Source organism: Cydia splendana, chromosome 5 (assembly GCF_910591565.1).
Source record: "Cydia splendana chromosome 5, ilCydSple1.2, whole genome shotgun sequence".
In the NCBI taxonomy this organism is placed as follows: domain Eukaryota; kingdom Metazoa; phylum Arthropoda; class Insecta; order Lepidoptera; family Tortricidae; genus Cydia; species Cydia splendana.
Window position 1 is genome coordinate 321,839 of NC_085964.1, and position 27,796 is coordinate 349,634.

General features: G+C 42.8%; 1 protein-coding gene across 1 annotated transcript in view; it reads left to right on the plus strand.

Moving 5' to 3' along the window:
* LOC134790463 (bridge-like lipid transfer protein family member 1) overlaps positions 1-27,796 on the plus strand; it is a 125,065-nt gene that overhangs the window by 50,876 nt on the left and 46,393 nt on the right. Inside the window, exons 23-40 of the mRNA XM_063761272.1 lie at positions 3,850-4,198; positions 4,576-4,722; positions 16,749-16,841; positions 17,001-17,147; positions 17,891-18,013; positions 18,223-18,525; positions 18,831-18,930; positions 19,987-20,204; positions 20,412-20,516; positions 20,891-20,998; positions 21,318-21,474; positions 23,466-23,582; positions 23,965-24,044; positions 24,175-24,398; positions 24,993-25,118; positions 25,385-25,521; positions 25,824-25,995; positions 26,175-26,333. Of these exons, the coding sequence (XP_063617342.1) occupies positions 3,850-4,198; positions 4,576-4,722; positions 16,749-16,841; positions 17,001-17,147; positions 17,891-18,013; positions 18,223-18,525; positions 18,831-18,930; positions 19,987-20,204; positions 20,412-20,516; positions 20,891-20,998; positions 21,318-21,474; positions 23,466-23,582; positions 23,965-24,044; positions 24,175-24,398; positions 24,993-25,118; positions 25,385-25,521; positions 25,824-25,995; positions 26,175-26,333 (2,865 nt within the window). The remainder of the gene's footprint in view (positions 1-3,849; positions 4,199-4,575; positions 4,723-16,748; positions 16,842-17,000; positions 17,148-17,890; positions 18,014-18,222; positions 18,526-18,830; positions 18,931-19,986; positions 20,205-20,411; positions 20,517-20,890; positions 20,999-21,317; positions 21,475-23,465; positions 23,583-23,964; positions 24,045-24,174; positions 24,399-24,992; positions 25,119-25,384; positions 25,522-25,823; positions 25,996-26,174; positions 26,334-27,796) is intronic.

Here is a 27,796-nt window from a genome sequence, read left to right on the forward strand (position 1 = left end):
ATGCTGTCCACCGATGCTGCAACCACGACGATGTCGTCCCTTGCAATGGCGCCCATGTTCTGTTCGCACGAATACCACCGCGAACTTACCTGCCGCCGATGCTGCCCACCAAGCTGCGCTGGGTGCCGCAGTATCAGTTTTGTCCTGTCCACATGGTCCTATTGAGGTACGCAGGCGCCTATAGCTATGGTGCCACAGCACGAACTGACCGCTAAGCTCTTGGTTTCGGTTAAGGAATCCTCCGGCGACGGCAGACAAGGCCGTAAGGAGCCTCGTCTTAGCGTGGCTCTACTGCCCGGAGTTGAGAGCGGTAAGATATGTCGATACTCAGAGGAAAATACGTCGCGTTCCCGCGCTTCATAAAGGTGCTGATCGACGAGGGGCCGTGCCGTTTCGAGGTTCCTACGACTTCTCGAGGCCATGGAGTGATACAACCGGAGAACAGCTAGCGACAAGGCCCTGTGCGACCGCTCAAAATCGAGGTGAAAAGCATCGAAAAGGTCTGCAGACTTTACATAATTATCTCTGCTTGCCCGCGCTCTCCAGCTTAAGTTCCGTCTTACAAAGACGAACTCGTGTGCCAAGCCCATAATAAACAAAATGGGACAAATAAACCCGCTGCGTCTGAACAAGCTTGAGTTTCCGGTGCTAAGAGAAAGGGGCCAGGAGGACTCCAGCAGTTTCCACCTGTCTGTCTTCGACTTTATCGAAACAGTTTTGTTACGCAAGCGCCAAAATCGATTTTAGACTTGATTTCATTAGTTCGATTTCCTTAAAAGCATGCTACCATACCCCTATACTAGCTCGATATAGGGTGTTTCTTCGGATAAAGCGAATTAGACACCCCGATTGAAAGTTTTCTTTTTCGCGACATACAGGCCTGCCTTGCTGCCGAGTTTCTCGCAGAAAGGAGACTCAATTCCTCCTGTTCAGTCTCAAACTCGCAAACTTTAGTTCATGGAGGAAGGTGACACCTTCGCAGTCCCCAGCAACACGAAGCTGCCGAAAGCCTCGCGCCACTTCCTTCCTCATCTTATGCCTGCAGTCCGTTACAATCTTCAATATTGGTAGACAATGTACGAGGTAAGGCCCTTTCAGTGAAGAGTAACCGTTAAAGGGCCACATCTGCAGCGCTGACGACAGAAGTGTAAACATACAACCGCACCACTACAGTATACGTAAAACGACGGCGACACTACATCCCCTCCGTTACCACGGCTGTCGCAAAAACTGCTGATGCCAGCAGATCGTCTACAGGTCGCGCTGGTTCCTTGCTACTTACCAGGTCGGTACAACCCCCGAGGGTGACGGTTTATCAAGAAGTCACTGCGCGCCCGAGTGGCAGCTGCGCCCAGAAGCCGCCGAGACTATCTTCGCCTGATAGGCGCCTTGTTGGCCAGTCTCCGCTTTCGAGGGCCTTCGCACTGTGTCACGGTATTTCTCAACAGACTCTTTGAACTGCTACCACGTCGCGTCTGGCAGCTGCCGGTGATACGACTTGGTATGGATGTCTCCACCTCCCAGCCTAGTCTGTTTACTGTGACGGCGTGATAAGGAGAGCCTTCACGCAGCTGTGGTAAGCTTGCAATTTACTGGCGGTCCTAGTGAACACAGCGTCAGACCGCCCTCCCTTACGAGTCAACGACCTTAAGAATGAGGCGTAGCTCCTGTCAGATAGGACGCTCCAACACCGAGCTGGCGGGATCAGGAGTGACGTCCGCTGTGATGTACCTACTGGCGTGACTGGCGCATGCATGCAACATGCCAAGGGCTAACGCTACGTAGCGAACGAGACGCAACTGTCACTGTCTCACTAATATGGAAGAACCGGGTATTCCCGGTTCCGGTACTGTGTTTGTATAGAATAGCCAGTAACGGGAGCACTCCCTAGATCGTCCCCCTGTCTAGGCCGCCTGTACGCCCACAATGTAGAAATGGTCTTCATGGTGCATCAAAAAATAAGATCGACTGCCAGGTACCTCTAATATCTAGTGAAGTAGCGAGCTGTCTCAGACATCTATTTCTATTGTCCATGTTAGCTTTCAGAACGATACTTGTTCATAAGCCTGTAACAAGTGCTGTATGTGAACCACTATCGGACACTATGCCTTCTTCCAACGCGAGACCAGCGCCTCCCAAACCACCAGCTTGGGACGCGAGAAATCTACTTGCCCTAATTTGAATAGCCCTACAACGTTAGGTACGTTAGAAGAAGTACGATAGAAGAGCTGCCGCACATTTGCTGTTAGCATCAGACCGCAGGGTCAATGACCTTAGTCTACTACACTGTAGCCCGGACAATTGCATAGTTAACTTTCACGCTATTATTTTGTGTCCGAAATTCGGCTCTAAACCAGATAACGTGTGTTACCGACTTGACTCTTAGAAGCTCCGGAATAATGTATAGACCCAGTAAGTAGGTAGTCTGGGTACGTCAACTTGCGAGAATTACACAAATGTTAGGGGACACTGCGCTTATTTCTTTCAGCCACAGTCTCATCTAAGCCGGCCTCGCCTACGATTGCTTTCGATCCACGATGTACTTAATAACTAAATTGGCTGGAAAACTATCCACTTAGGGGTCATCCATTAATTACGTCACACGAATTTCTAGGTTTTTTGACCCCTCCCCCCCCTTGTCACATTTGGTCACATTTGGCAAACCCCTCCCCCCTAGTGTGACGTCACATTTTTTCTACGAAATCGCCAAATCGAATTAAGTAAGTACCTAAGTATTATTAATATTTTATCAAAATATTTTTGACGATATAAATATTAGTAATTTTATAACCCAAAACTGCTTAGGAAAGAAAATTAAAATAATAAAAACGATTATCGTTTTAAAAACTTGTTATTTAAATGTACAGCGAATAAAATAATTAAAAAAAAATTCTGTTACTGATGAAGTTAAAGTGACGTCACAAAGTTTGTGTCTCCCCCCTCCCCCATGTCACAATATGTCACATTTTCTTGACCCCCTCCCTCCCCCTAAACGTGTGACGTAATTAATGGATGACCCCTTAGCGATATTTTGGCTTCAGTTAATTGGGATCATGACTCACCTAGATTCTGCGGTTCGGATGCGATTTCGAATGAGAAATCTCTCAAACCAGTTTAACGTCAGATTCGAACCTGGGATTACAATTTAAATTCTCAATTTCCTGTAATGCATCATTATAACGAGTCACTGTGATTTAATGGGTTGCAATATGGCGTATATATTTATTCTTTCTCTGAGTTCTATGACAGTAGGTGTAGCCCTAACGCTTACGCGCAGGCTGACTCGCCACCAGGAGATAATAAACAGGTCTCAATGAAGATATCCGACGTGGAACGGAACACATAATATAAAAATTTTACCTTCCAATAAAATTGGTATTATGTTTCCTTCCACGTCGGATATCTGAGTAATGCCTTCCTGGCAGGCTACTAGGCTACTTTTATACCGACGGTACTTCTCCTCAACAATGACATGGCGGCGGCGAGCAGCGGGAAGCGAGCAATGGTTGGCAGGGAGGAAGCGGAACTACGTCACGGCTTGGGGCGGAGCGACTACATAGACGCTAGCGGCATCTATCGGTCAACGATCGCGTTGCTCTCTCAATGAAGATATCCGACGTGGAAGGAAACATAATACCAATTTTATTGGAAGGTAAATTTTTTATATTATATTTATATTTCTTGCACCATTTTTGAGAAAAGCACTATATATGACTCGGCTGGAAGGCTACTTGCTGGCTTCGGATTCAATTAAACGGACTCCCAAGGTCGTCCGTTTAAAACGAATCCTCAGCCTGCAAGTAGCTACTTCCGAGCCTCGACAATAATGTACTATTTTTGCATCAACAGGACGGTGGTGCGAGTATCGGTCGGCAAATCTCAGGCGCTGTACTCGTGGGAGGCCGGGCGGGGCGGCTCGGGCGCGGCCGCGCTCGGCACGGTGGGCGGCGTGCGCGTGGACCTGCCGCAGCACCCCGTGGCGCTGCACGGCGTCATGACGCGCTCCAGCCGCCAGCTGTCGTCCACGCTGCAGGAGCTGGGCGTCACGCGCACGGCGTCGCGCCTGTCGCGCGGCGCCGACGCGGACGACGACGGGGCGGGGCCGCGCAGCCCGGGCCCGCAGCCCGCCGCCGCGCCGCGTCCCCGCCCCGCGCCGCTGCTGCCCGCGCCCCGGGTGCAGTTCAAAGTCGGCCTGCAGGTATTCTATAATACATTACTCTGTCGCGTTACAGTCGGCCCGCGACACGCTGTTCGGTGCGAGTACCTCCGTCGCGCGGGGCGGAGGCGTGCGAGCCCGCCCCCTCTGTTCTCCTCTGCGGGTCGCATGTCTCGTAACGACTCTTGTGAAATTTTATGAGTAAATTAAATAATTAGTACATGAAAGAAATAATGGTCCCTTTTTTCTCAAAATGGAAGAGCCGGGCGAGGTCTACGGCCCGCGGAACCGCTAATTTAGCTTTTTGTTTTTCTCGTGCGTGCCATGATAACACATAATTCGTTTACTTTATTTTCTGTATACCTTCTTAAAAATACTTGTATACTATATAAACTGAACACCCGTCTTTCCATGTTCAGAGTCTCAGCATCACGGCGGCTCTGCTGCCGTCGCTGCAGGCCCAGTACAAGATGGAGCACGTGCAGAGTTCGGGCGTCACCGGAAGGAAGGCACATTTTACAGTAGACCTGCCGCAACACTCGCTCAGCTTCGTCACTAAGCTACAGGTGAGATGACGTCACATCTAAACGAGATGGTTTACTAATGAATGGGCCAAAAACGTTTCCCAAAGTAAGTATTACATTCCAAAGATTCATGTTAGGTATAGTTCTAGTTTTTAATTAGTTTAGTAAATTATAGCATAACCGCCTCGTCGTTGAACGGCGTACGCCTGGGTCACAACGGAAGAACAGCGCTGGCTTTGCCAGCTACATGCTGAGTTGTGACCCTTTTATGGCATTTTGCACTAAATGTTATACATTGTATATTTGTCAACATGTTTTTGTCGTCTGTGTTTGTTTGTCATAAATAAATGTTTTTCTATTCTATTTAGGGCTTCCAATACCGGGATCCCGTCCGTTTTTAACAGATTTTTCAATACCGGTATTTTTTAATGAAATACCGGGATCCCGGTATTTTCAAAAACAAGGAAAATGTGCCTATTATAACGTTTAAGATCTATTAAAATGGTCAAATTCGGCTGTATCAAGAAGATAACTTGCCAATTTAATTAAGGAAGATCATTTAATTGAAACAAGATCTGTGCATATGCGTAAGATAAATATTTGGTGATGAATTCTGATGTTCAGGATATATTAAGGCGCTACCCCACGCGAATGACCTTCGATCTGAATCCCTTAGTTTTCTAATGTTTTTTGTAGCTTATTATATTAACAACAACAGCTTGAAGCAATATATACTTACTGCAAAACGTAATTCAAAGCCAAAAAAAGTAAGAAAATGTTGCTACTTTTTACTAGCGCGTCTTGTATTTATGCAAAAATAAGTATATAAAAGTACTTTTTTAAATCGCAGGAGTAAAATTACTAATAAATAAATTATCTTAGCGTGATTATTTATCAAAAGGAATTTACTATTTTACAAACAAATTATTGCAGTGGCAACATTGTCTTACTTTTTTGGTCTTGAATTACGTTTTGCAGTTTAGTATCCTATATTTACTTCAAAGTTCATTGCCTTCGAGATATTTGGCATCAAAGATGAACAATTTTAGGCTAAAAACTGGTTTTCTGGCCATAACTTTTGTGTTAATTAGTTTAAAATGAAAACCCTGGACACGTTTCTCGAGACGTCAAAGACGAACCCAAATATTTAGATTTCGTACATGTAATTGTAAGATTCTTCAATGCAAACTAGAAACGAAAAAAGTGTTTTTTTTTTAGAAAAAATAGGAGTATCGATTCAAAACTTGTCAAAAATGTCGGGTAGCCCCTTAATATAATTAGTTCTTAAAATTTTATCAAAAAGTAGAAAAAAAATTATTGTAATGGGATACGAATTTTTGGTGCCAAAGAATATTTATTGGCTGATTATTAGGTTGCACTAAAAATGTGACTTGTGAAGTCAAGGCGGATAAAATGATTGTCAACCTGGAGGGTTCACATAATTATTGCAGATGGCGATTATTGTTTAATATCCTAAGCTAAGGACATACATATTTGGTGTAAAAGTGAGCCTTTAAGGCGCGGTGTGTAGTAAAATGCGCTTTTTTGTCACCATATTTACAGACTTTTACAAGGATTTCATGCATTATTTTCTAGTATGTATAACTTCAGTCCTTGAACTACGTTATTGCTTGTCAGAAACACGACGGCTCATAATTTTCTCGATAGAATCTTAAGTTGAAAACATGCCTAACACTGTCTTTATTTCCTTATGTTAGAAGTACTACGACGAAAATGTATATGAAACTTACTTCAGTCGATAGCTTTTAAGTAAATCTTCATTATTGCTTGTCCTTTTATCGAAACGTTAATGTTTTCATTCATCATTTGATGAATTCAACATTTTGCTTACTAAATTACACCCTACGCGGCAATACCTTGCGCCCATTCCTCACGCCAGTACGCCCGTGACCACTGTCGGCGTCGGACCTACGCTAGTTTAGCGGACGTTTCATAAAATGGGTAATCACAGTATAAATATGCAAATATGTTATACACACAATGTTTTTCAACATGCTTACGAAGAAAAGCAAAATAATTCTTAAATACGGTGACATTTCAGACATTCGTCCGTCATATTGTCATTTTATAACAAGTTGGGCAGCAAAGGCACACACCCATCTAACCAATCCGGAATTCAGTCACGATTGATAAATTGTGTAAACATATTTTAAAAGGCTATAAAATTAATCAAATTGAATAATTTTTAAACATAGATATACAGGATTCAAATATTTTAGACTGGTCATATTTTTCATAATATCGATTTCGCCTGGCAAATCGTATTACTTTTTGGCAACCGGGTTTTTTAACCTAATTAGACCCCGCTGAATCCGAATTTGCCGGTTGCTTGATCGAATTCTTGACCGGAAGTGAGATATTTGATATTAAAGGACCCTTTTTTTAGTTTTTCGTAAATAACTCTTAAACGGTGGCGCATAGCAAAACATAAAATTATTCTATTACATAAGTAATCTGCATAAAATTGCCTACAAGAAAGATTTAGTACAATTTTTTGCTAGGATCAATATTCAAAGAGATATTAACGCGGGAAATTCAATTATAATCACTTCTAAGGTCCCTTTTTTTAGTTTTTCGTAAATAACTCGTAAACGGTGGCCAATATCAAAAAATGTTGTAATACGTTAATAATCTACACAAAATTTTGTACAAAAAAGATTCAGTACACTTTTCGCAGGGATAAATATTTAAAAAGATAATAAAGAAGGAAAGTTAATTATAATAAATTCTAAGGTTCCTTGTTTGTATTTTTTCGTTAATAATTTAAAAAGTATGACTCATTGCAAAAAAATCTTATACATAAATAACAACTTACCCGCTGCTTTGTCTTTTTAGGGTTCCGTACCCAAAGGGTAAAACGGGACCCTATTACTAAGACTTCGCTGTCCGTCCGTCCGTCCGTCCGTCCGTCTGTCACCAGGCTGTATCTCACGAACCGTGATAGCTAGATAGTTGAAATTTTCACAGATGATGTATTTCTGTTGCCGCTATAACAACAAATACTAAAAACAGAATAAAATAAAGATTTAAGTGGGGCTCCCATACAGCAAACGTGATTTTTGACCAAAGTTAAGCAACGTCGGGCGTGGTCAGTACTTGGATGGGTGACCGTTTCCTTTTTGCATTTTTTTCCGTTTTTTTTTGCATTATGGTACTGAACTCTTCGTGCGCGAGTCCGACTCGCACTTGCCCGGTTTTTTTAATATTGATCCTAGCGAAAAGTGCCCTTCGGCCGCGTACGATACCGGAGATTCGTAACCAATTGCGACAGAAGAAAGAATCTACTTTTTACGATACTAGTTACTAAGCAATAAGTTTTTTTCCTTACACGTTACTAGTATCGAAGTAGGAATTTCTATTGAAATAATGAATTACGTAAGCGTACTTTACATTCTTAATACGGAACTAAAATAAACTTTCAAAATTATATCAGAACCTCTTTAAATATTGATAGCATTAAACCCTCTCTAGATTGTTGGCCGGTTATACTGTCAATGTCTTGTTTATTTCTTTATCGATGTCAAATGGATGCAGGTAACACTGGTGGAATGCTCTTATTTTGAACAAATATCAAACAACCTATCAAAATTGTCATAGCCCAACCTCCCGCTTAACGACCTCGTATGCATATTACCCTAGCAACCGTTGATGTTATTCGATTGACACTGGACTTGAAAAATATAGTTGTTATGATTATAATATCGTGCATGCATTTATTAAGAATATAATATAACAAATTGGCGACGATGGCGGAAGAACTCGAACGCCTTATCCGTCTACGGGCTTCGATACGCGGCCAACTAACGAAACTACAACAACAATTACTACAAAATCAACCTACTACAGATTTCGAAGTAAGTCAGAGACTGACAAGCTTAGAAAATTACGAGAAGAAATTCGATACAATTCAAAGTGACATAGAATCGCAATCAGAAAATTTAGAATCGGAGATAGAGCAACGACATACAACCGAAGAAAACATTTTACAACTGAAATTGAAACTGCACGGCTTACGCCCTACACCAATTACCGATGCATCTTCAACGTACGTCTCCGTTTCACAACATACGCGGAGCTTGGAAGGTACGAGTACAGACTTACGACCACAACAAACACCGAGGCTCAATTTTACGCCTTTTCATGAAAAAGAAACGTTCAAGAACTTTATAAAAAGACTTACTGTATATTTGCTGCTGAATAATATAACTAACCCAAAAACTAAAGTATACATGTTACTATCAACACTACCCCCGGATTTACATGAAAGAGTCCACGACCTATGCTCTCCAGATGACCCTCTTGATAAAACATTTGAAGAAATCGCAGATATATTAGACAAGTTCATCGACCCGAAACCAAGCATCTGGGCATCCCAACATACCTTCATTACGCGTCTACAACAAGCCGATGAGTCAGTCCCCATTTACGCTTCAGAATTGAAGAAGCTGTCACTCAACTGCGAGTTCAAGTGCTTACACTGCAAAAAGCCTACAATTGATTCGTTCCTATCACTACAATTGATACGCGGCCTGAAGGATGGAGACATCCGTACAAAAATATTGCAAGAAAACGAAACCATGACATTCTCCAAATTAATACATACTGCGGCATTAATGGAAACTGGAAAAAGCGAAAACTTAACCATGTCGACGTCCATTCAAAAAATGTCAACCGACAACATCAACAAAATTTCGCAAGCGCACAACCAACCACTACACCTACCGCGAAACAAGGCTATTACGATTAGAGATCTTAAAGGTAAATGCTACCGTTGCGGAAGAGACGATCACAAAGCAAATGAGTGCGGCGCTATAAAAAGTACATGCCGTAAGTGTCAAAAGGAAGGGCACATAGCTCGAGTTTGTTTGCAGCGACATGAACGCAATCAAACGAACCTCCTGAACCACTCGACAAGCAGTGTCAGCACCGAAAGCGTGGGAGACATCCACCTAATTAAAAGTGAATATTCAGACAAATTCATCATTACTGTTGACATTGAAGGCAAGAAGGTTGACATGGAATATGACACTGGAGCTGCACTGTCCGCAATTTCACTCAAAGACTACAAAAAATTAAGAATTAATAACAAGATATTAAATACTACTACGACATTTAGAACCTATACGAAACAATCCTTCAAACCGATCGGCGTAGCTTACGTCAAATGCGCTTACAAACATCAAACATTCTATGGAAAACTGTACATAATTGACATGGATGTTGAACCGATTTTGGGTAGGAGCTGGATGAAAGAATTCAAAGTAGATTTTGCTGACATGAGAAGCGTTGAAACATGTTCGAAGGAACCGAAACTAGAGAAATTACTTAAAGAATATGACTCTACCGTCTTCAATTCAAACCTGGGCGAAATTCCAAACGTCCGAGGTCATCTGACACTGAGAGAAGATGCGAAACCAATATTTATCAAACCACGCAGAATACCGTATGCGTTACGTGCAAAAGTAGATGAAGAAATTGATAGACTAGAGAAACAAGGAATCATTACAAAAATCGATCACTCCGAATGGGGTACACCAGTCGTACCGATAGTGAAGCCCAATGGCAACATTAGACTTTGCGCAGATTACAAAATCACCTTAAATAAAGTAATAAAAGATGAACAATACCCAATCCCCATAATTGAAGACATCCTTGCCGAAATGAACGGAGGACAACTTTTCTGCACCTTGGATATCACACAAGCATACTTAAACATGGTCATGGATGAAGAAAGTGCCCTACTACAGACCCTAAGCACACACAAAGGCACCTTCAAGGTAAACAGGCTCATGTTTGGAGTAAAAGTAGCCCCTAGTCTTTGGCAGAAATTTATGGACCAGCTGTTAATGGGCATTGAAGGCGTCAAGTGCTTTTTCGACGATATAATAATTCAAGGCTCGACTGAAGAACAGCTCCTCACCAGACTTAGACAAGTTTTACAAAAACTCAAAGAGAGTAACCTTCGAGTCAATAAAGAAAAATGTGACTTCTTCAAACGTAGCATCAATTACTTAGGGCATACTATAGACAAACACGGATTACATAAGAACCAGGACAAGGTCAAGGCAATTGCAAATGCACAACGCCCAACTAACGTAAACGAATTAAGAACCTTTTTAGGCATGGCAAACTACTACAATAAATTTATACCGAATCTATCATCCATTACTAACCCTCTGAACGAATTATTGAAGAAAGGTGCGAAATATCTTTGGACTACAAAATGTGAAGAAAGTTTTAATACTATTAAGGAAGAAATACTGAGTGAGCGGATATTAATACACTTCGATCAAAATAAAGCTCTCATTCTGGCTACAGATGCCTCACCCTTGGGCCTTGGTGCCGTTCTGAGTCACAGATTACCTGACGGTTCAGAACGTCCCATAGCATTCGCATCTAGATCCCTTACAACCAGTGAAAAGAAATATAGTCAAATTGACAAGGAAGCGACAGCCATCTTCTGGGGATTAAAGAAATTCTTTCACTACTGTTATGGCCGGAAATTCACCCTTATCACCGATCACAAGCCGCTTACATCTATTTTTCACCCGCACCAGACATTACCTACCTTAAGCACGATGAGACTATTCCATTATGCGCACTTCCTCTCCGGATTCGACTACAACATTGAATATAGAACTTCAACGAAAAATGCAAATGCAGACTACCTCTCTCGCTTCCCGATAGAGAAAATAAATGACAACAAGATTGACCAACACTGCGTATTCCAATTGAAGCACATACACGCAATAAATATTTCACCGGAAACAATCGCCAGAGAAACCAAAGAAGACCCTGAATTACAAAACTTACTACAAATACTTCAGTCAGGTGCGTCACTCAGAGAATCTGGATATAAAGATAACGAACTGACATTACAAAATGATTGCATTCTAAAAGGTACACGAGTAATGATTCCGCATAGATTGCGGCAACAGATATTAGAGGAACTACATACCGGTCACATTGGAATTTTGAAAATGAAACTCCTTGCACGAAGCTTCGTATATTGGAAAAATATTGATAAAGATATTGACGACAAAGTCAACTCGTGTCGAACATGTCGTCTAGAACAGAACGCTCCACCAAAAGCACCGATTCATCACTGGGAAGACCCTGCAGGCCCATGGCAAAGAATACACATAGACTTCGCGGGCCCTATATCTGGTTATCAGCTGCTAATTGTAGTAGATGCATTCTCTAAATGGGTCGAAATCATTCCAACGAAAACAACCACGAGCTCATTTTGCATTCAAAAACTAGACCAATTATTTGATACTTTCGGATTACCCTACACCTTGGTCTCTGACAATGGTAGACAGTTCACATCACAAGAATTTCAGAACTTCTTGAGCAATAATGGCATTGTACATAAGACCATTGCCCCGTACCACCCAGCGACCAACGGTCAAGCGGAACGGTTTGTACAAACAATCAAAAAAACACTGCACAAATTAGAGGGGGAGAGTGGCGTGATAACACAGAAGATCCTAAAAGTTAAGAGGATACTTCGAGGTACGCCAGGCGGCTCTGGAGATACTCCCTACATGCGCATGTTCGGGAGAGAAGTAAGAACAAGACTGACGGCGAAGATCCGTGCGCCTCCAAGCTCCCCTCTCCGACCAGCTCCGACTCCGACTACAATAAAGCAATTCGCCTTAGGCAGTAGAGTCCAGGCGCGAAGCTACTCTGTATCTGATAAGAAGTGGCAGTTCGGTATAGTGAGACGCCGGCTCGGGAACCTACATTACGAAATTGTAATTGACGACGGACGTGTCTGGATCCGACACCTGGACCAGCTGCTCCCGGCTCCAGGGATTCCACGGAATCACGGCGGAGGCGTGTCATAGCCCAACCTCCCGCTTAACGACCTCGTATGCATATTACCCTAGCAACCGTTGATGTTATTCGATTGACACTGGACTTGAAAAATATAGTTGTTATGATTATAATATCGTGCATGCATTTATTAAGAATATAACAAAAATTTTCAACCGTCTCTCGGACTAAAACTAACTAGAACAACTTAGCATTTCACAAGGTTCTAGAACAAGCGATATGTCGAGAATATGAGATATACACTCAAAAGGAAACTCATTAATATATTTCCTTCATTTGCAGTATTAATTATGATTTTATTATTCAAGTATTTAGTAAAAGGCGTTGCCTTCGGTCGCCCTTTGGAAGTGATTATTAATTAGATGTGATTATAACTAGCTCTATTATAGGGTGGTTAATAAAAATGTTAGAGTAGTTTACCTAGAATCATGACCACTCAGTGAAGTCAAATTAAAATTCGCCATTTGCCTCAATAGAGTGCGCCTATACTAAAATAAAATAATTTTTAAACGATTCACTCACGTAAATATTATTAAATGTAATAAACGCTATAACCTAACTTTACACGAACGTGAATAAAACAAAGTGAAGACGTGTCATTACATTATTATTTATAAACGTCACAATTTCATAGAAATTTGACATTAGTTACACTTCGTCATTGCAAAAATGTAAACGCAGATTTGTTTCTTTTTAAAAATAAGTTTTTGGCAAAAATTTCATTTTTGGTATAAGCTTTTATCGCTGACTGTACTTTTCTTACGACAGACAACTAATACTAACTAGTTTCGGAAAAAACATAAAAATTGTCGCTCGAAACCAGTTACGAAAGAATTACGTGGTTTCGTTTGAGTAAAAAAAAGCCTTGAGTTGTAACTAGTATCGTAAAAAGTAGATTCTTTCTTCTGTCGCAATTGGTTACGAATCTCCGGTATCGTACGCGGCCGAAGGGGAAAAGTGTCCTACATGTTTCTTGTAGGAAATTTTATGTTTATTATTTATGTATAAAATTTTTTTTTGCTATGAGTCATACTTTTCAAATTATTAACGAAAAACTAAAAACAAGGAACCTTAGAATTTAATATAATTAACTTTCTCTCTTTATTATCTTTTTAAATTTTGATCCCTGCTAAAAGTGTACTGAATCTTTTTTGTACAAAATTTTGTGTAGATTATTAACGTTTAACAAGATTTTTTTATATTGGCCACCATTTACGAGTTATTTACGAAAAACTAAAAAAAGGGACCTTCACCCCCCCTCCCCCCTACACCACACCCGCTAAGCTCGAGGACATTAAGTATGGTTATCTGGACACCACAAGGTATAACTGTGCCAATTTTCAAAATTATACGAATTATTTCCGCAGATTTTTTTTATTTTCTTGAGCTATTAACTAACTCGAATGTCGAAGTAGAAGTGTTTTTTGTCATTACAATCTTTAAATGCTTGACTTTTACTCGTCAATTCAAAATTAGAAAAATAGTAAGTATTACAGTTAGAGTTATAAATTGTTATAATTCTTTCTTGTGAAGACAGCTAATTTTATGTACTTATTGGAGCTATGCATAACTCAATAGTCCCACAAATTATCTTAGCTTTGCTAGTATTCTTCCTTATTTTCACTACCTACTTGCCCGAAATTGACTGCTAGAGTTAGACCAAGTCTGCAACGATTTTGATAGCATAGGCAGTGCAAGTGTTATTCATAATTTCATAGAAGATTGACGTTTAAAATAACACTTGCACTGCGTGTGCAATCAAAATCGTTGCAGATTTTTCTTGGTCTAGCTCTATTACATTTTTAATGTCTATTAGTAAGTACTATTTTTTGTCTCATAATAATTTGGTATCATTTGATTAGATTCTCAGTTTGTCGCGGTATACACTTATATTGTATATAATTAATAATTATTTACACTCACCTCATCGTCTTACCTACTACCATTTTTAATTTCATTAAGTACTCATCAAAATTCGAATTTGCTAATAAATCTTATTCAATATTAATTGCCGGAAAAAATCCCGGAACTGACAATTCAGAATACCGATGTCGTCAGAATAAGGACGTAGACGTGCTGCGCGGGAATGGTGCGGTGCGCCGCGCGGGGCGCCCGCCTGCCCGTTCTACCACGCGTCTGCTTCACCCCCTTGAAAACGTAAAACTCGAGTATAAGAGCGCCTTAAAAAAAAACTCAATTTCTTTAAGCCATTTATAGTCAATACCGGGATCCCGGTATTGATGAAGACAGTTTCGGTATTAATACCGGTATTGAAAGAAGTCCGGTATTTGGAAGCCCATTCTATTCTATTCAAACTATTTTACCCAAATTATCATTTCAAAAACAACCTTTGGTTGAGCTTCATTTTACCAAGTATTATTTAGTCAAATATATCGCTAGGCATAACTAACATTTCCCAAAATATTGCATGAATTAGGATTTATATCCCAACAGAGAGACTGTAGTATTTTTATTTGGCTGGTATTTTATCTGATCACCAGATTAACCTAAAAGTAGGGATGCATTACATTTTTTATAATTACTTTTCATATATATTCGTTTGATATATCGTTATTTTCGTCAAGGATAATGAGTTGTTAAATATTTGCATGATATTTTTAAGTAAAATGTGTTTAAAATTTTACTTACTTACGAAATGCTACTAGAAAAAGGACACGAAATACATAAATTTTTTTTAATCCTATTTTATTTCTGTAAGGGTCGCGGTTCTAACCTAACCTAACCCACTTTTCTGACAGCATTTCTTTTCTGTAAGGGCCACAGTTCTATTAAGAGGATCCTGTGGCGACAGGTGTTTTAATTATTAGTAGTTTTATAATTAATATTAACCCCTGGAGCGCCCCAGAATTACCGTAGTATGGAACTCCTATACTAGTTACCAGCACACGTGTCTGTTTAGGGCGCTCCACGGGTTAACGTACTTTTTCTCAAAAATGGACGGCAAAGTCGACTTTGCCGTATAAAAAATTGGTCGCGAAGTCCGGAGTTTATGGTCAGTCAAAAATTAAAAAGTTAAAAACATTGCAGTCTCGATTTTGGGACTGCAATGTTGCATACAAATTCCATTATTTGTCGAGTTCCAAACTTTTTAAAAGTTTAAATGGCCATATCAAATGAAGGCACAGGCCCATTAAACAGCCAAACAGATGATTATAATAATTATTATAATGTTGGTACCGCGGCTATTTAGCTGCCTCAAATAGCTTGGCGTATTTTCGGCAGAAAAATACACTTCTATTTTTTTAAAATAAAAAAAATTGAAAGGCGGCAAAGCAAACTTTTTCAATTGTTTCTACTTTTTTCTGTGAAAATATGTACGTAAGAACGTTGCTTCTGTAAAATATTCCTATTATATTTATATTTCTTGCACCATTTTTGAGAAAAGCACTATATATGACTCGGCTGGAAGGCTACTTGCTGGCTTCGGATTCAATCCTCAGCCTGCAAGTAGCTACTTCCGAGCCTCGACAATAATGTACTAGCGTACTAGTATTCAAATTCAATCGCGGCTCCGCGCGACGCGGGCGCAGCGTACGAGTACTTGCCTTATCGGTCGGTTCGCTTCGCCGTAGATCGGCGGCCCGAGTGCGCATTCGTGCGCGCTCGGAAATCCCAGTGAGTCGGCAAATTACCACTCTCGAGGCCGGACGCATGCGCTCGCGCCGCCCGAGCTAACGGTTATTGCTTACGCGCCGACTCGCTTTTGCTTTATATTCGGTTTGCGTGCGCGCCGAATACGCTTATAGCTTTTGCTTTTGATGTATACTTTCTTTATGTGCTTTTTCTATCTTCTGTGCTTACTCTTGACTTTCTCTTCTACTATACTGTGCTGTGCTTTGTACTCTTACTTCTTTCCTTTGTGTTTGTGACTCTTGTGTGCCGTTATTTGACAATATATAATTAATGTGGAACTAGCTTGTTTCTATTATCTCGCTAGGCTAGTTCACCACAATCCCATCCCATAAGAGGGACCCATCTTTTCTAACACAGTGATGGAGACGGAAGAGAGTCTTTTCTCGAGCGCACCATATTGTTCCAGCTCAGTCAGGGCAGAGGTGGTGATCACGCCATGTGCAATCGGCCGTTGTTAGTTCATAAATGATCATTGACCATGTATCTGCAATGACATCATTTCTTATCTCCGGTCTCCGTCCCATCTTTAAAACTAGAGATGCGTGTGTTGTCAGGTATCGGAAGCGAACATCCCGTCGTCAGCCATCGTGGCGCTCCCCGCCGCTCACGTGGCTGCCCGCGTTTTAGAAGATGCACCCAATGGACAGGTATGAATCATTTTTATTTTATTCCCTACTAGGCAAGTCTGTTATGGATCCAAGGCTAGTCTTATACGACTTGTATGTACCGTGATGTCAGTGTTCCACTATATCCTGTAGCTTGATCTGCAATAATGCCCCAGTGATGGAATGGTCGTCCCTGTCCAGGAGGCGCCCGAGGCGCCGGACGCGCCCGGCGTGGTGCTGCGCGCCGGGCGCTACCTGTACGCGACGGCCGACATCGGCCTCTTCGAGCACACGCTGTCCACCGACCTGCTCAACCATCTGGTCTTTGTGCAAAAGGTTTTCATGAAAGTAAGTAACATGTTTTTTACTAGTAGGTATACCTAGTACTTATGTTATCAAGAGCATAACGGTAAGATATGCGGCTTCCAAAATCCAAATTGAATGTCGATGTCGTGAGTTTTTGCACTCCGTATATAATTTATTTCGGAAACATAAATGTCCATAGTTGCTAGTAACAAAAAAATAACTTAGAGCTAGCGTTAGTACAATTAATACACACATATCACAGGCCGAAAAAAAAACAATCAAACATAACCTAGTGAGCAATGCAAACGGTTCCAGTGCTCCTGGAAGCGCCCCTGCCATCGATCTGCAATAGTGTTTAGTATGCCGTTTGGGCTGCCCCGCAACCTCTTCACTAAGGATGCCACTCTTTTGCGCAAAATAGCGGCAAAGCTGTCCGTCTGTGCTTTTAAAACTAATGCGCATTTGCTATAATAGCCTGCATTTTGTTCCCCTGCAGGTTTTCGATGTAGAGAATAATCGGGAGGAAATCGAACTTATCTCAACTCAATAAGGCCTAATTTCCCTTTAGGTTTGGACGAAGATGGTAGTCCCATTTGTAGAAACCTGCTTAGTGCCAATTATTGGGATTACATTTGGTTGTTAATAACTAATAAGCCAACCCTGGGCTGCTTTAAGACGCAACCAGGAAAGTGCTAGAACCAACGAGAAAGAGTGAGTGTGTTACGATATCAATAATAAACTGGTTTTGTTGTACATGGGGAAGATAACTGTATGTAATGTTACAGGAAGTAAACGAAGTGGTCCAGAAAGTGTACGGCGGTGAGAAGCCCGTGCCGCTGTGGAACGAGGAGGAAGCTTCTACTTCAGCACTCAACAGGATACTCTTCTCTTTGCTTATTAGGATCAAGGTATGCGATATTAAGTTGATTGTTGAGTTTAATATGACTGTACATGAGTTCGAAGAGTAGAGATTTCATACGAAAATATTAAAAATGAAATATTGAATATATCTAAATATCTAAAAAACATAATGTTCGCAGGACCTCATTAGTATATATCTTAGACATGGTGGAGGTGCTGGAATGAGAAGTTCACTTTAGAATTATTTTAACGACAGCGTATCCAGCTGACAGCGACGACCCCGAGCAACTCGGCGGTGCGACTAGAAACCGGGGCGGTGGAGTTCGAGCTGTCCAACCGCGTCCAGAACGTGCAGCCGGCTGAACCACATTCACTGAGGCTGTTCGCCCGCGCTCAGGTACTAATGTCCTGTCAACAGCGTGTCCAACTGACAGCGACGACCCCGAGCAACTCGGCGGTGCGACTAGAAACCGGGGCGGTGGAGTTCGAGCTGTCCAACCGCGTCCAGAACGTGCAGCCGGCTGAACCACATTCACTGAGGCTGTTCGCCCGCGCTCAGGTACTAATGTCCTGTCAACAGCGTGTCCAGCTGACAGCGACGACCCCGAGCAACTCGGCGGTGCGACTAGAAACTGGCCTAGAGGCCGTAGCCCAACGAGGTGGGCAGATCAAGTCCGTACTACCCTGGACACTCAACTGCACGTCAGGTGTCCATTGTCGATGGGCGACGGTAATTGCTTGCCATCAGTCGATTCGTCACCTTGTGTGCCTCCTATATAATAAAAAAGAAGAAATCGATTTATGCCAAAATATGGTTGACTCTATAAGATAAGTAATACTAATTCTCAGTAATTTACTTCCCAGGTGGATCTGAACTTGAGTTTAGGGCAGCTGATCCGCAACGCCATGTTCGAAGAGGCCGAGCCGGAGTTCCAGCAATACGCCTTCTTCAACACCAGAATAGGTACGTTCCAACATATTCAATATCGGCAGAAAAACACACAAAAATGTATTTACCTATATCTAGTTATAGTTCATGGTCAAATCAGCTATTAAATGACACTTTCACCGAAACCGCAAAATACACAATTATTAGTGCATTTCGTATCGTGTCCACCCCACTCCCACTTGACCTAGGCGGAGACAGATGGGAAAAGTCATTCTCATAATATGTGTTAGCAGAGGCTGAATTATGAACTTAATACACATATTAAGGATCGGTGACAAGTATTGTTTTAAGTGGTTAAAATTGATTTGTCGACAATATTACATGTTGCTGTTGTAAAACAGGAGATCTGAAAACTTGGCACTTGAAATACAACTGGCACTGAAACTAAACTGCTTAAGGGCCGATTCAGACGGACTGCAACCTGACTGCAATTAGTATGTGAACTGCTCGCCGACTGCAACGTCGTGCAGTTCCCATAAAAGTTGCAGTCGGGTTGCAGTCCGTCTGCACCAGTCCGGTCATAATGAGCACTTGTTTACTGGCACAAATCTTGAAAAAAAAAAAAGACAAAATAAAGCCTTAGTTTTTGAATTTTCAGAATTTGCCGAGGCATCTCAAGACCGTCAAGGTTTACATATTTATTATAGTTATTTAGTTCCAACTTACTTCCAGAAACCTCGTTTATTTATTTACTTTGTGTACAGTCGCCATCAGATATATCAGAACGGCCAAGGCGCTCACAAATATCTGAACACGCCTCTATTGTCAAGGCGTTAGGGCGCGTGTTCAGATATTATGAACACCTTGGCCGCTCCGATATATTACAAGCACCGGAATATAAAATTATTTTTAGTGATCAAACTTGGAAGTCTGTTATCATATACAGGGTGTCCCAGAAATCGACGTCAAGCCGTATACGGATGATAGACCAAGTCATAACAGTTATCATAAAAATACAAAAAAAAATCCAACTCATGTTCTTTAAAAATTATGGTCACTTTAAAAATTCACTAAAAAATCCACACCATGAAAACGTAAGTTCTAAAAATATAAATATGTTTGTGTGTTTAGCCATGCGCAACGCATTCCAAGAGGAGATGGTGAGCGGCGAGGACAAGGAGGTGGTGCTGATCACGCTGAAGCGGCCGCTCATATACATCCAGCCCGTGGCCGTGGACCGAGCCATCCTCGTGTGGCTCAACTACAAGAATGCCTATGAGTACTGGAACGAGAAACGACTCAACCTCAACAAGGAGGTGCTTACTGCGACTCAACAGGTCTTCGAGAAGGTAAGTCTAGTATCATCTTTGTGACAGTATATCGGGGAATTCTAGTGTGGTTGAACTATGAATTAACACGTATGACGTACTCACGACGGATCAACATGTCTTTGCGAAGTGAAGTAGAAAATAGATGGGCTAACATTTTATACGTTGGTTAATTACTGTTAGGATAGGTCAATATTTCAACAAATATATTCGCTTCCTTTTTCCCAGGTCCAACTGACATCCCAAATAACGACGCCGCACGTCAGCACCCTGTTCCTGCAGCTCAACGTCGACGACATCGGGATATGCATACCGCTCAACCAACCACCTGTGGTACGTTATTGTTACGAATATTAGAGATACCTACCTTTACGGTATAAATAAATTGGATTTTTTAATGCGGGATATAGGTTTGCAGATCGTTAGTGTCGGTCGCACCGAACCGTCCGTCACCGTTACGTGTTCGCTAAATTTTATTGTATGGAGAGTTTCATAGTTCGCAGTGGAGTGACGTTGATCAGATGATCAGTAAACTGTGGGTGATGCAACCGGTCCTTAATCTTCTGATTTTTTTCTTGAAAGAATAGACCGGCGGTAGGTTTATTTATATACAAATTAGGCTCCAGTTTGGGCACAAAAATACTTTTTCTAGCTATGTACTCTTATTGATTCGATATAGTAGTTAGTATAATGTTTGTATGTTGAAGGCAACGTGGGGCCGCGGAGTGTACGAGTGTGAGTCCCGCGGCGCGGTGGTGGTCACGCTCGAGAGTACCAGCATCTCTGCGTGTTCGTCGGGGTCGCTCGTCAGCAAGGTAATGCATACCTACAGCAGAAATTTACTTCATAAAACACACAGTCACACTAACAAGGGCTAAAAATCACACGATACACACAGAGTAAAGATTGTAACACAATGGGTCCTGTTGGTTAGAAGGTTATATTTCAACGTATTTTGGGTCAGAAAGTGACGTTTTCGATGTAAAATGTGCAAGCTACAGTAAACGGGACTAGATAATCCTGTATCGGATTATAACTTCATTTCGAAACGCAAATAAATAGATGTAAGTTTACGTTAATTAAGTGTCGTCTACTTAAAATATTGGAATGTATATAATAAGTTATTTTACACAGGGCCGCTTCGTAGGCCTCTGCCTGCGCTTCGCGGACGACTTCGAGACGTCCCTCGACGACTGGAAGCCCGACCCCGACCAGAGCGCCATCAACGTGTGCTGCGTGTCTGAAGGGACATATGAAGTGTGCAGCCGAACCACCGCCTCCAAACACAACGGTCAGTACATGTACTGTATGTCCCTGTGTCCAGCCTGCAGGACCAGAGCGCCATCGACGTGTGCTGCGTGTCTGAAGGGACATATGAAGTGTGCAGCCGCACCACCGCCTCCAAACACCAACGGTCAGTACATGTACTGTATGTCCCTGTGTCCAGCCTGCAGGACCAGAGCGCCATCAACGTGTGCTGCGTCTCGGAGGGGCGTATAAAGTGTGCCGCCGAACCACCGCCTCCAAACACCAACGGTCAGTACATGTACTGTATGTCCCTGTGTCCAGCCTGCAGGACCAGAGCGCCATCAACGTGTGCTGCGTCTCGGAGGGGCGTATAAAGTGTGCCGCCGAACCACCGCCTCCAAACACAACGGTCAGTACATGTACTGTATGTCCCTGTGTCCAGCCTGCAAGACCAGAGAGCCATCAACGTGTGCTGCGTCTCGGAGGGGCGTACGAAGTGTGCAGCCGCACCACCGCCTCCAAACACAACGGTCAGTACATGTACTGTATGTCCCTGTGTCCAGCCTGCAGGACCAGAGCGCCATCAACGTGTGCTGCGTCTCGGAGGGGCGTATAAAGTGTGCCGCCGAACCACCGCCTCCAAACACAACGGTCAGTATACATGTACTGTATGTCCCTGTGTCCAGCCTGCAGGACCAGAGCGCCATCGACGTGTGCTGCGTGTCTGAAGGGACATATGAAGTGTGCAGCCGCACCACCGCCTCCAAACACCAACGGTCAGTACATGTACTGTATGTCCCTGTGTCCAGCCTGCAGGACCAGAGCGCCATCAACGTGTGCTGCGTCTCGGAGGGGCGTATAAAGTGTGCCGCCGAACCACCGCCTCCAAACACCAACGGTCAGTACATGTACTGTATGTCCCTGTGTCCAGCCTGCAGGACCAGAGCGCCATCAACGTGTGCTGCGTCTCGGAGGGGCGTATAAAGTGTGCCGCCGAACCACCGCCTCCAAACACAACGGTCAGTACATGTACTGTATGTCCCTGTGTCCAGCCTGCAAGACCAGAGAGCCATCAACGTGTGCTGCGTCTCGGAGGGGCGTACGAAGTGTGCAGCCGCACCACCGCCTCCAAACACAACGGTCAGTACATGTACTGTATGTCCCTGTGTCCAGCCTGCAGGACCAGAGCGCCATCAACGTGTGCTGCGTATCGGAGGGGCGTATAAAGTGTGCCGCCGAACCACCGCCTCCAAACACAACGGTCAGTATACATGTACTGTATGTCCCTGTGTCCAGCCTGCAGGACCAGAGCGCCATCAACGTGTGCTGCGTCTCGGAGGGGACGTAGTGTGCCGCCGAACCACCGCCTCCAAACACAACGGCTAGTAATTCATTACATTGAATAAATAAACAAGCTCCCAATAATCGCAGGGTCGCTCCATCTGGCCCCACGTCCTTGCGCGCGTTACGGCGCAAAGCACAGTCTCCTCTTCAATAAATACATTTCAAATAAATTCCGAAAATGATGACCAATTCAGATTTCAAAATGCTAGTAATTTTTAGGGTTCCGTACCCAAAGGGTAAAACGGGACCCTATTACTAAGACTCCGCTGTCCGTCCGTCCGTCCGTCCGTCCGTCCGTCTGTCACCAGGCTGTATCTCACGAACCGTGATAGCTAGACAGTTGAAATTTTCACAGATGATGTATTTCTGTTGCCGCTATAACAACAAATACTAAAAACAGAATAAAATAAAGATTTAAGTGGGGCTCCCATACAACAAAAGTGATTTTTGACCCGAAGTTAAGCAACGTCGGGCGGGGTCAGTACTTGGATGGGTGACCGTTTTTTTTTTGCCGTTTTTTGCATTATGGTACGGAACCCTTCGTGCGCGAGTCCGACTCGCACTTGCCCGGTTTTTAACAAGAGCGCTTATTGGAGCACCAACAATGATTTTAACACTCACACCTAAATGTGTGGGTCCGCGGAAGCCGGCAAGGTGATCATTATTGAATTATAAGTTGTTTGTTTGCAGAGAACGCGAAATGGTTCCTAAACGTTTCCTGGCAGATGGAGGGCGTGGACATCCACCTCGACGTGAACGTCGGGAAACAGCTTTCCGCTCTGGGTCACACGCTCACCATGCTTACAGGTACCTTCCTTGATTCTACTACTGTTGTTATACCCTAACTATATTTTATTTGGTTTTCACCATCTTGCGGATTTTCAGCGAAACGAAGACTCTGAAAACAGACGTTGAAAGTCATCGAAACTCACTATGTAAACAAGAAGAAAACATTTCGTAATTATAAACGATTTTGAGCGCAAATCATTTTATTTTTAATCCGTTGTCACAAATGCAAGAAAAAGTATTTCAAATAGAATAAAACATTTACATCAATATAATGAGGAAGGATTGCGTACCATTCCAATAAAAAGACGCTTGTAACTATCTCGGCCTAATAAACTATTGTTGGGTTTTAGTACATACATACTGACCCTACTGTACTGATTGTTGTTGTTGTTGTTGTCAGGTTTTGAAGAAGAAGATCCTCTCAAAATGGACTATGAAAGCGATTTGGACGACGAGGCAGACAATAGCAAAGATTCACAGGTATGCAAAACAAAAGCGATACGATTGCTTATTTCTTTATAAAAATGGATTTGAGAAAATAATTTTTCAATTATTTTTCCGACATATTAAAATTTGAATGAAACAAATATCACTAAAATATTACGTACAGGAGAGCATAATCCTCCGGCGGAAATACACCGATCACCTCCCGGCCTTCGTGTTCGACAACACCATCGACGCCAAGAAGCGCTCCAAGCTCATCGAGAAGGAGATGAACGAGCAGGCCAAGATCATCAACGATCTCCGGACCCTGGGCGCCAGCCACAGCACCATCGAGTACGAGATGAAGAGGCTGCACGACCTCGAGGCGCTGGTCTTCAAGGACTTCAGACGGTAAGGTCATCAGGAGAAGAGCAGGCCGAGATCTGAGGACCTTGGGCCACCCACAGCACCATCGAGTACGAGATGAAGAGGCTGCACGACCTCGAGGCGCTGGTCTTCAAGGACTTCAGACGGTAAGGTCATCAGGAGAACAGCAGGCCGAGATCTGAGGACCTTGGCCAGACAGCACCATCGAGTACGAGATGAAGAGGCTGCACTACCTCGAGGCTCTGGTCTTCAAGGACTTCAGACGGTAAGGTCTTCAGGGGAACAGCAGGCCCGATGAGTACCCTGGGGCCAGCCACAGCACCATCGAGTAAGAGATAAACGATCTCGGTAAGAACTCCCAAGGACATCGAAGATGTGAATAGCATTTTTTATAAATTTGGTAGTTTTACTGAATGATGCTGTGTCCTCTCCATAGTTAAGTACTCTCCATAGTGCGTTATGACGTGGGGCTTTTCAGGAAGCAAGCATTTTCAAAGGTCAAAAAGCACACAACGCATTTCAAGCGCAGTTTCTTATGTTCCCACATTGTGAAACGTTGCCCCAAGTTGTTTGCAACTTGTATCATCGGTTTAAGAACTAAAGTAATGTTGTTCGCAGAGACATGATCCAGAAGCTCCGGCGACAGAGCGTGCGCGCGAGCACCATCACCAAGGGCAAGCTCGGGCTCGGCTCCAACCGCTCGCGCTCCTTCGTCGCCCCGGAGCCGCCCATGGACTTCCTGGAGTACGTACTCTTCGACGCCTTTACAAAACATAACTGATATCAGGAATGTCATTATTTGACGGTCTTCACCGGCAGTTCCACTACGCTAATCTTCCGTTTCCGAGAGCAGATTACGAGTTAAATTTAAAAATACCTTGATGTCTAAATATTAGAAGAGTTTCCTTGATTTCTCCAGGATGCAATCGTGCGATCTGGACATGGTGACAATAGTATCAACCGGGAATTATACCTGGACAGTCAGGGCTGACGCCTTGTTCATTTTCCAGGATGGATGAACCGAATCTGATGACGGGAAATGTCGGTGACTCCGGGGAGACTCTCCTGCTGGGCGACGAAGACAACCGGTTGGCCGACATCATAGAGGGGGGCTCCTGGAGCTCCATGGAGAGCGAACCTCTCACGGGTATGTCGTAGTTTAGGAAATTATATTTTTAAATAAACGTGTCATCATAACACATGCAGACTCAAGTTTCGCCTTCTTCTAGCCTAAATATTTTTAGAAATTGGCTTCGTGGAATTTATCCATTATCCATTGATTTGTTACGCTCATAAATATGAAGGCTTATTAGGTCCCGTTATAAGGATTCCGACACCGGTTCCTCGGCTTTGTGATCTCGACGTGAATATATTTAATTAAAGTGTTATATCTCGACGTGAATCTTTTTGTGATCCGAGCATTATCATAAAACACAGTTAATTGATCAGGTCCGTCGCGCTCGGCGTCGCTCCGCGGCCACTGCTCGAGCGGCGCGCGCTCCGTGACGTTCCAGCCGCCGCCCGTGCAGCGCCAGAGCTCGCTGCCCGCGCAGCCCGACCACTGGCCGCCGCCGCACGACGCCCAGCAGAGAGACCCCGTGCAGCTGCGGCGCAGAGAGGGGTTAGCCTTAATCAGTTCCGCTTCTCACTCGTGGCGACACTAAATGAGGACATAAATTAAGGACAGGTGACGCTGCAAAGTTTCGATTCCGGGTGCCGCGTATTCACTTTTTTTAAATCGCCCCTTCCCCTCCGCGTGTTGCGTTTGCACACGTTTTCACTTAAGTTTTTTTTTGTTAGAGCGCCGACGTCAGACGCCGCGGGTTCGGATGGGAAGGGCGGCAAGGCGAAGACGGCGGAGCCCAACATCGACTTCGAGCTGGACGTGAAGGTGCACATCAACAGCGGGAAGTGCGTGCTGCACACCAAGGAGCCCTCCAAGGATGACGATCTTAAGATGTGAGCACGATCAACTGATACTTTGACTTATTTGAGAATTAGACGAAGAGAACGAGACGAGATAATATTTATTTAGTCAAAAAAAACATTCGGTCGAGGGTCGAGTCTATCGCCGTCATGATCCTAACCCGAAGACTCATTTAAGGCCCATTTACATGGTGCGAGTTTCTCGCCTCGAACGCACGATTATCGTAGCACGAGAAAAAATATAGTATCATGTAAACTACTCATACGATATCGTACTGGAAGGAGCGATAATCGCCTCGCCTTTGGTGATTGGATGTCTCCATGTAAACAAAATTTTAATGCAAGAATCGTATTTCGAGATTTTCGACTTTATGTTTGTTGGAGTCCCAATTTTATACGTTTTTTCGGACATTTAAAATGTTTTATTAAGGCGACGGTAGAGGTGGGTAAAATTTCAGATTCTGTCAATGTACTTACCCCATTTCACACACAAGCGCACTTCACGCACACTACCTCACTTTACTGGGACAGGTCAGTGACCCATCATGTTTTTTTAAAATTGGACTTTTAGTTTAGTATTGACCACTAGTCTCCTTTGAGAGTAAAAGTACACTAAAATAAGTTTATAAATATATACTGTATTTAATTTGTCTTATTATCCTTTATTTAGATGTTATGTCCCGTTAACGAATGAAAAACACAGCAAAAATCATATTTTTGGCCATTAAACTATTGTAACAGATTTTCTCAAAAGTGACAACCCTAGCCTTTGTAAAATGCTTACTTGCTTAGGCGAGCCTTATTTGGAAATGAGCAAAAACGGGTAGGCAACATTGCCCAGCAAATTTATTTAAAAGTTTTTACACTTATCGCTAAGTTATTAACAGGGAATGGTTGGATTGCCCAAAACCTTTAAGTGATCCTTAGACATCATCATCATACGAGCTGTATTTGAATACCAAATTGTCGTGGGCAATATTGGCGAAAACCCCGGATATCTTTGCCCGCCCTCTAAAACGCAAAAAATGGGTAAAAACACGATAAAAAAATTTTTTCTTCAAATTAACTGATGCGTTTGATCACAATGGACGTGCTGAGCAAAAAAAAAGTCATATGTGATTTTTTTTTGAGATATTCGTGTTTTAAATAAAAAAAGCGGGCAAAGTTGGTGATAATGACGGTACCTACTCTTCGAAGGCTGCAAAAATATGTGACATGCTCTTATGGTTCTACAAATAAGATCGTGTCAGATATTTTTGCGGCCTTCGTTGTGTAACATAAATTGCAGGTGGCTGTACATTTGGAATAATTATTTTATTTAGTTTCAACGAAAGTTTCAAGTTTAGTACGAAAATACTTCAGATATGCAATATGCACAAAATGTAGACCTAATCGAAATAAAACACTGCTTTTTATAGTAAATTTATAATACATAGGTATACATAACAATAACCACAGCGCTATTGGCCTGTAAGCTTCATCTCGGTCTGCAAAGC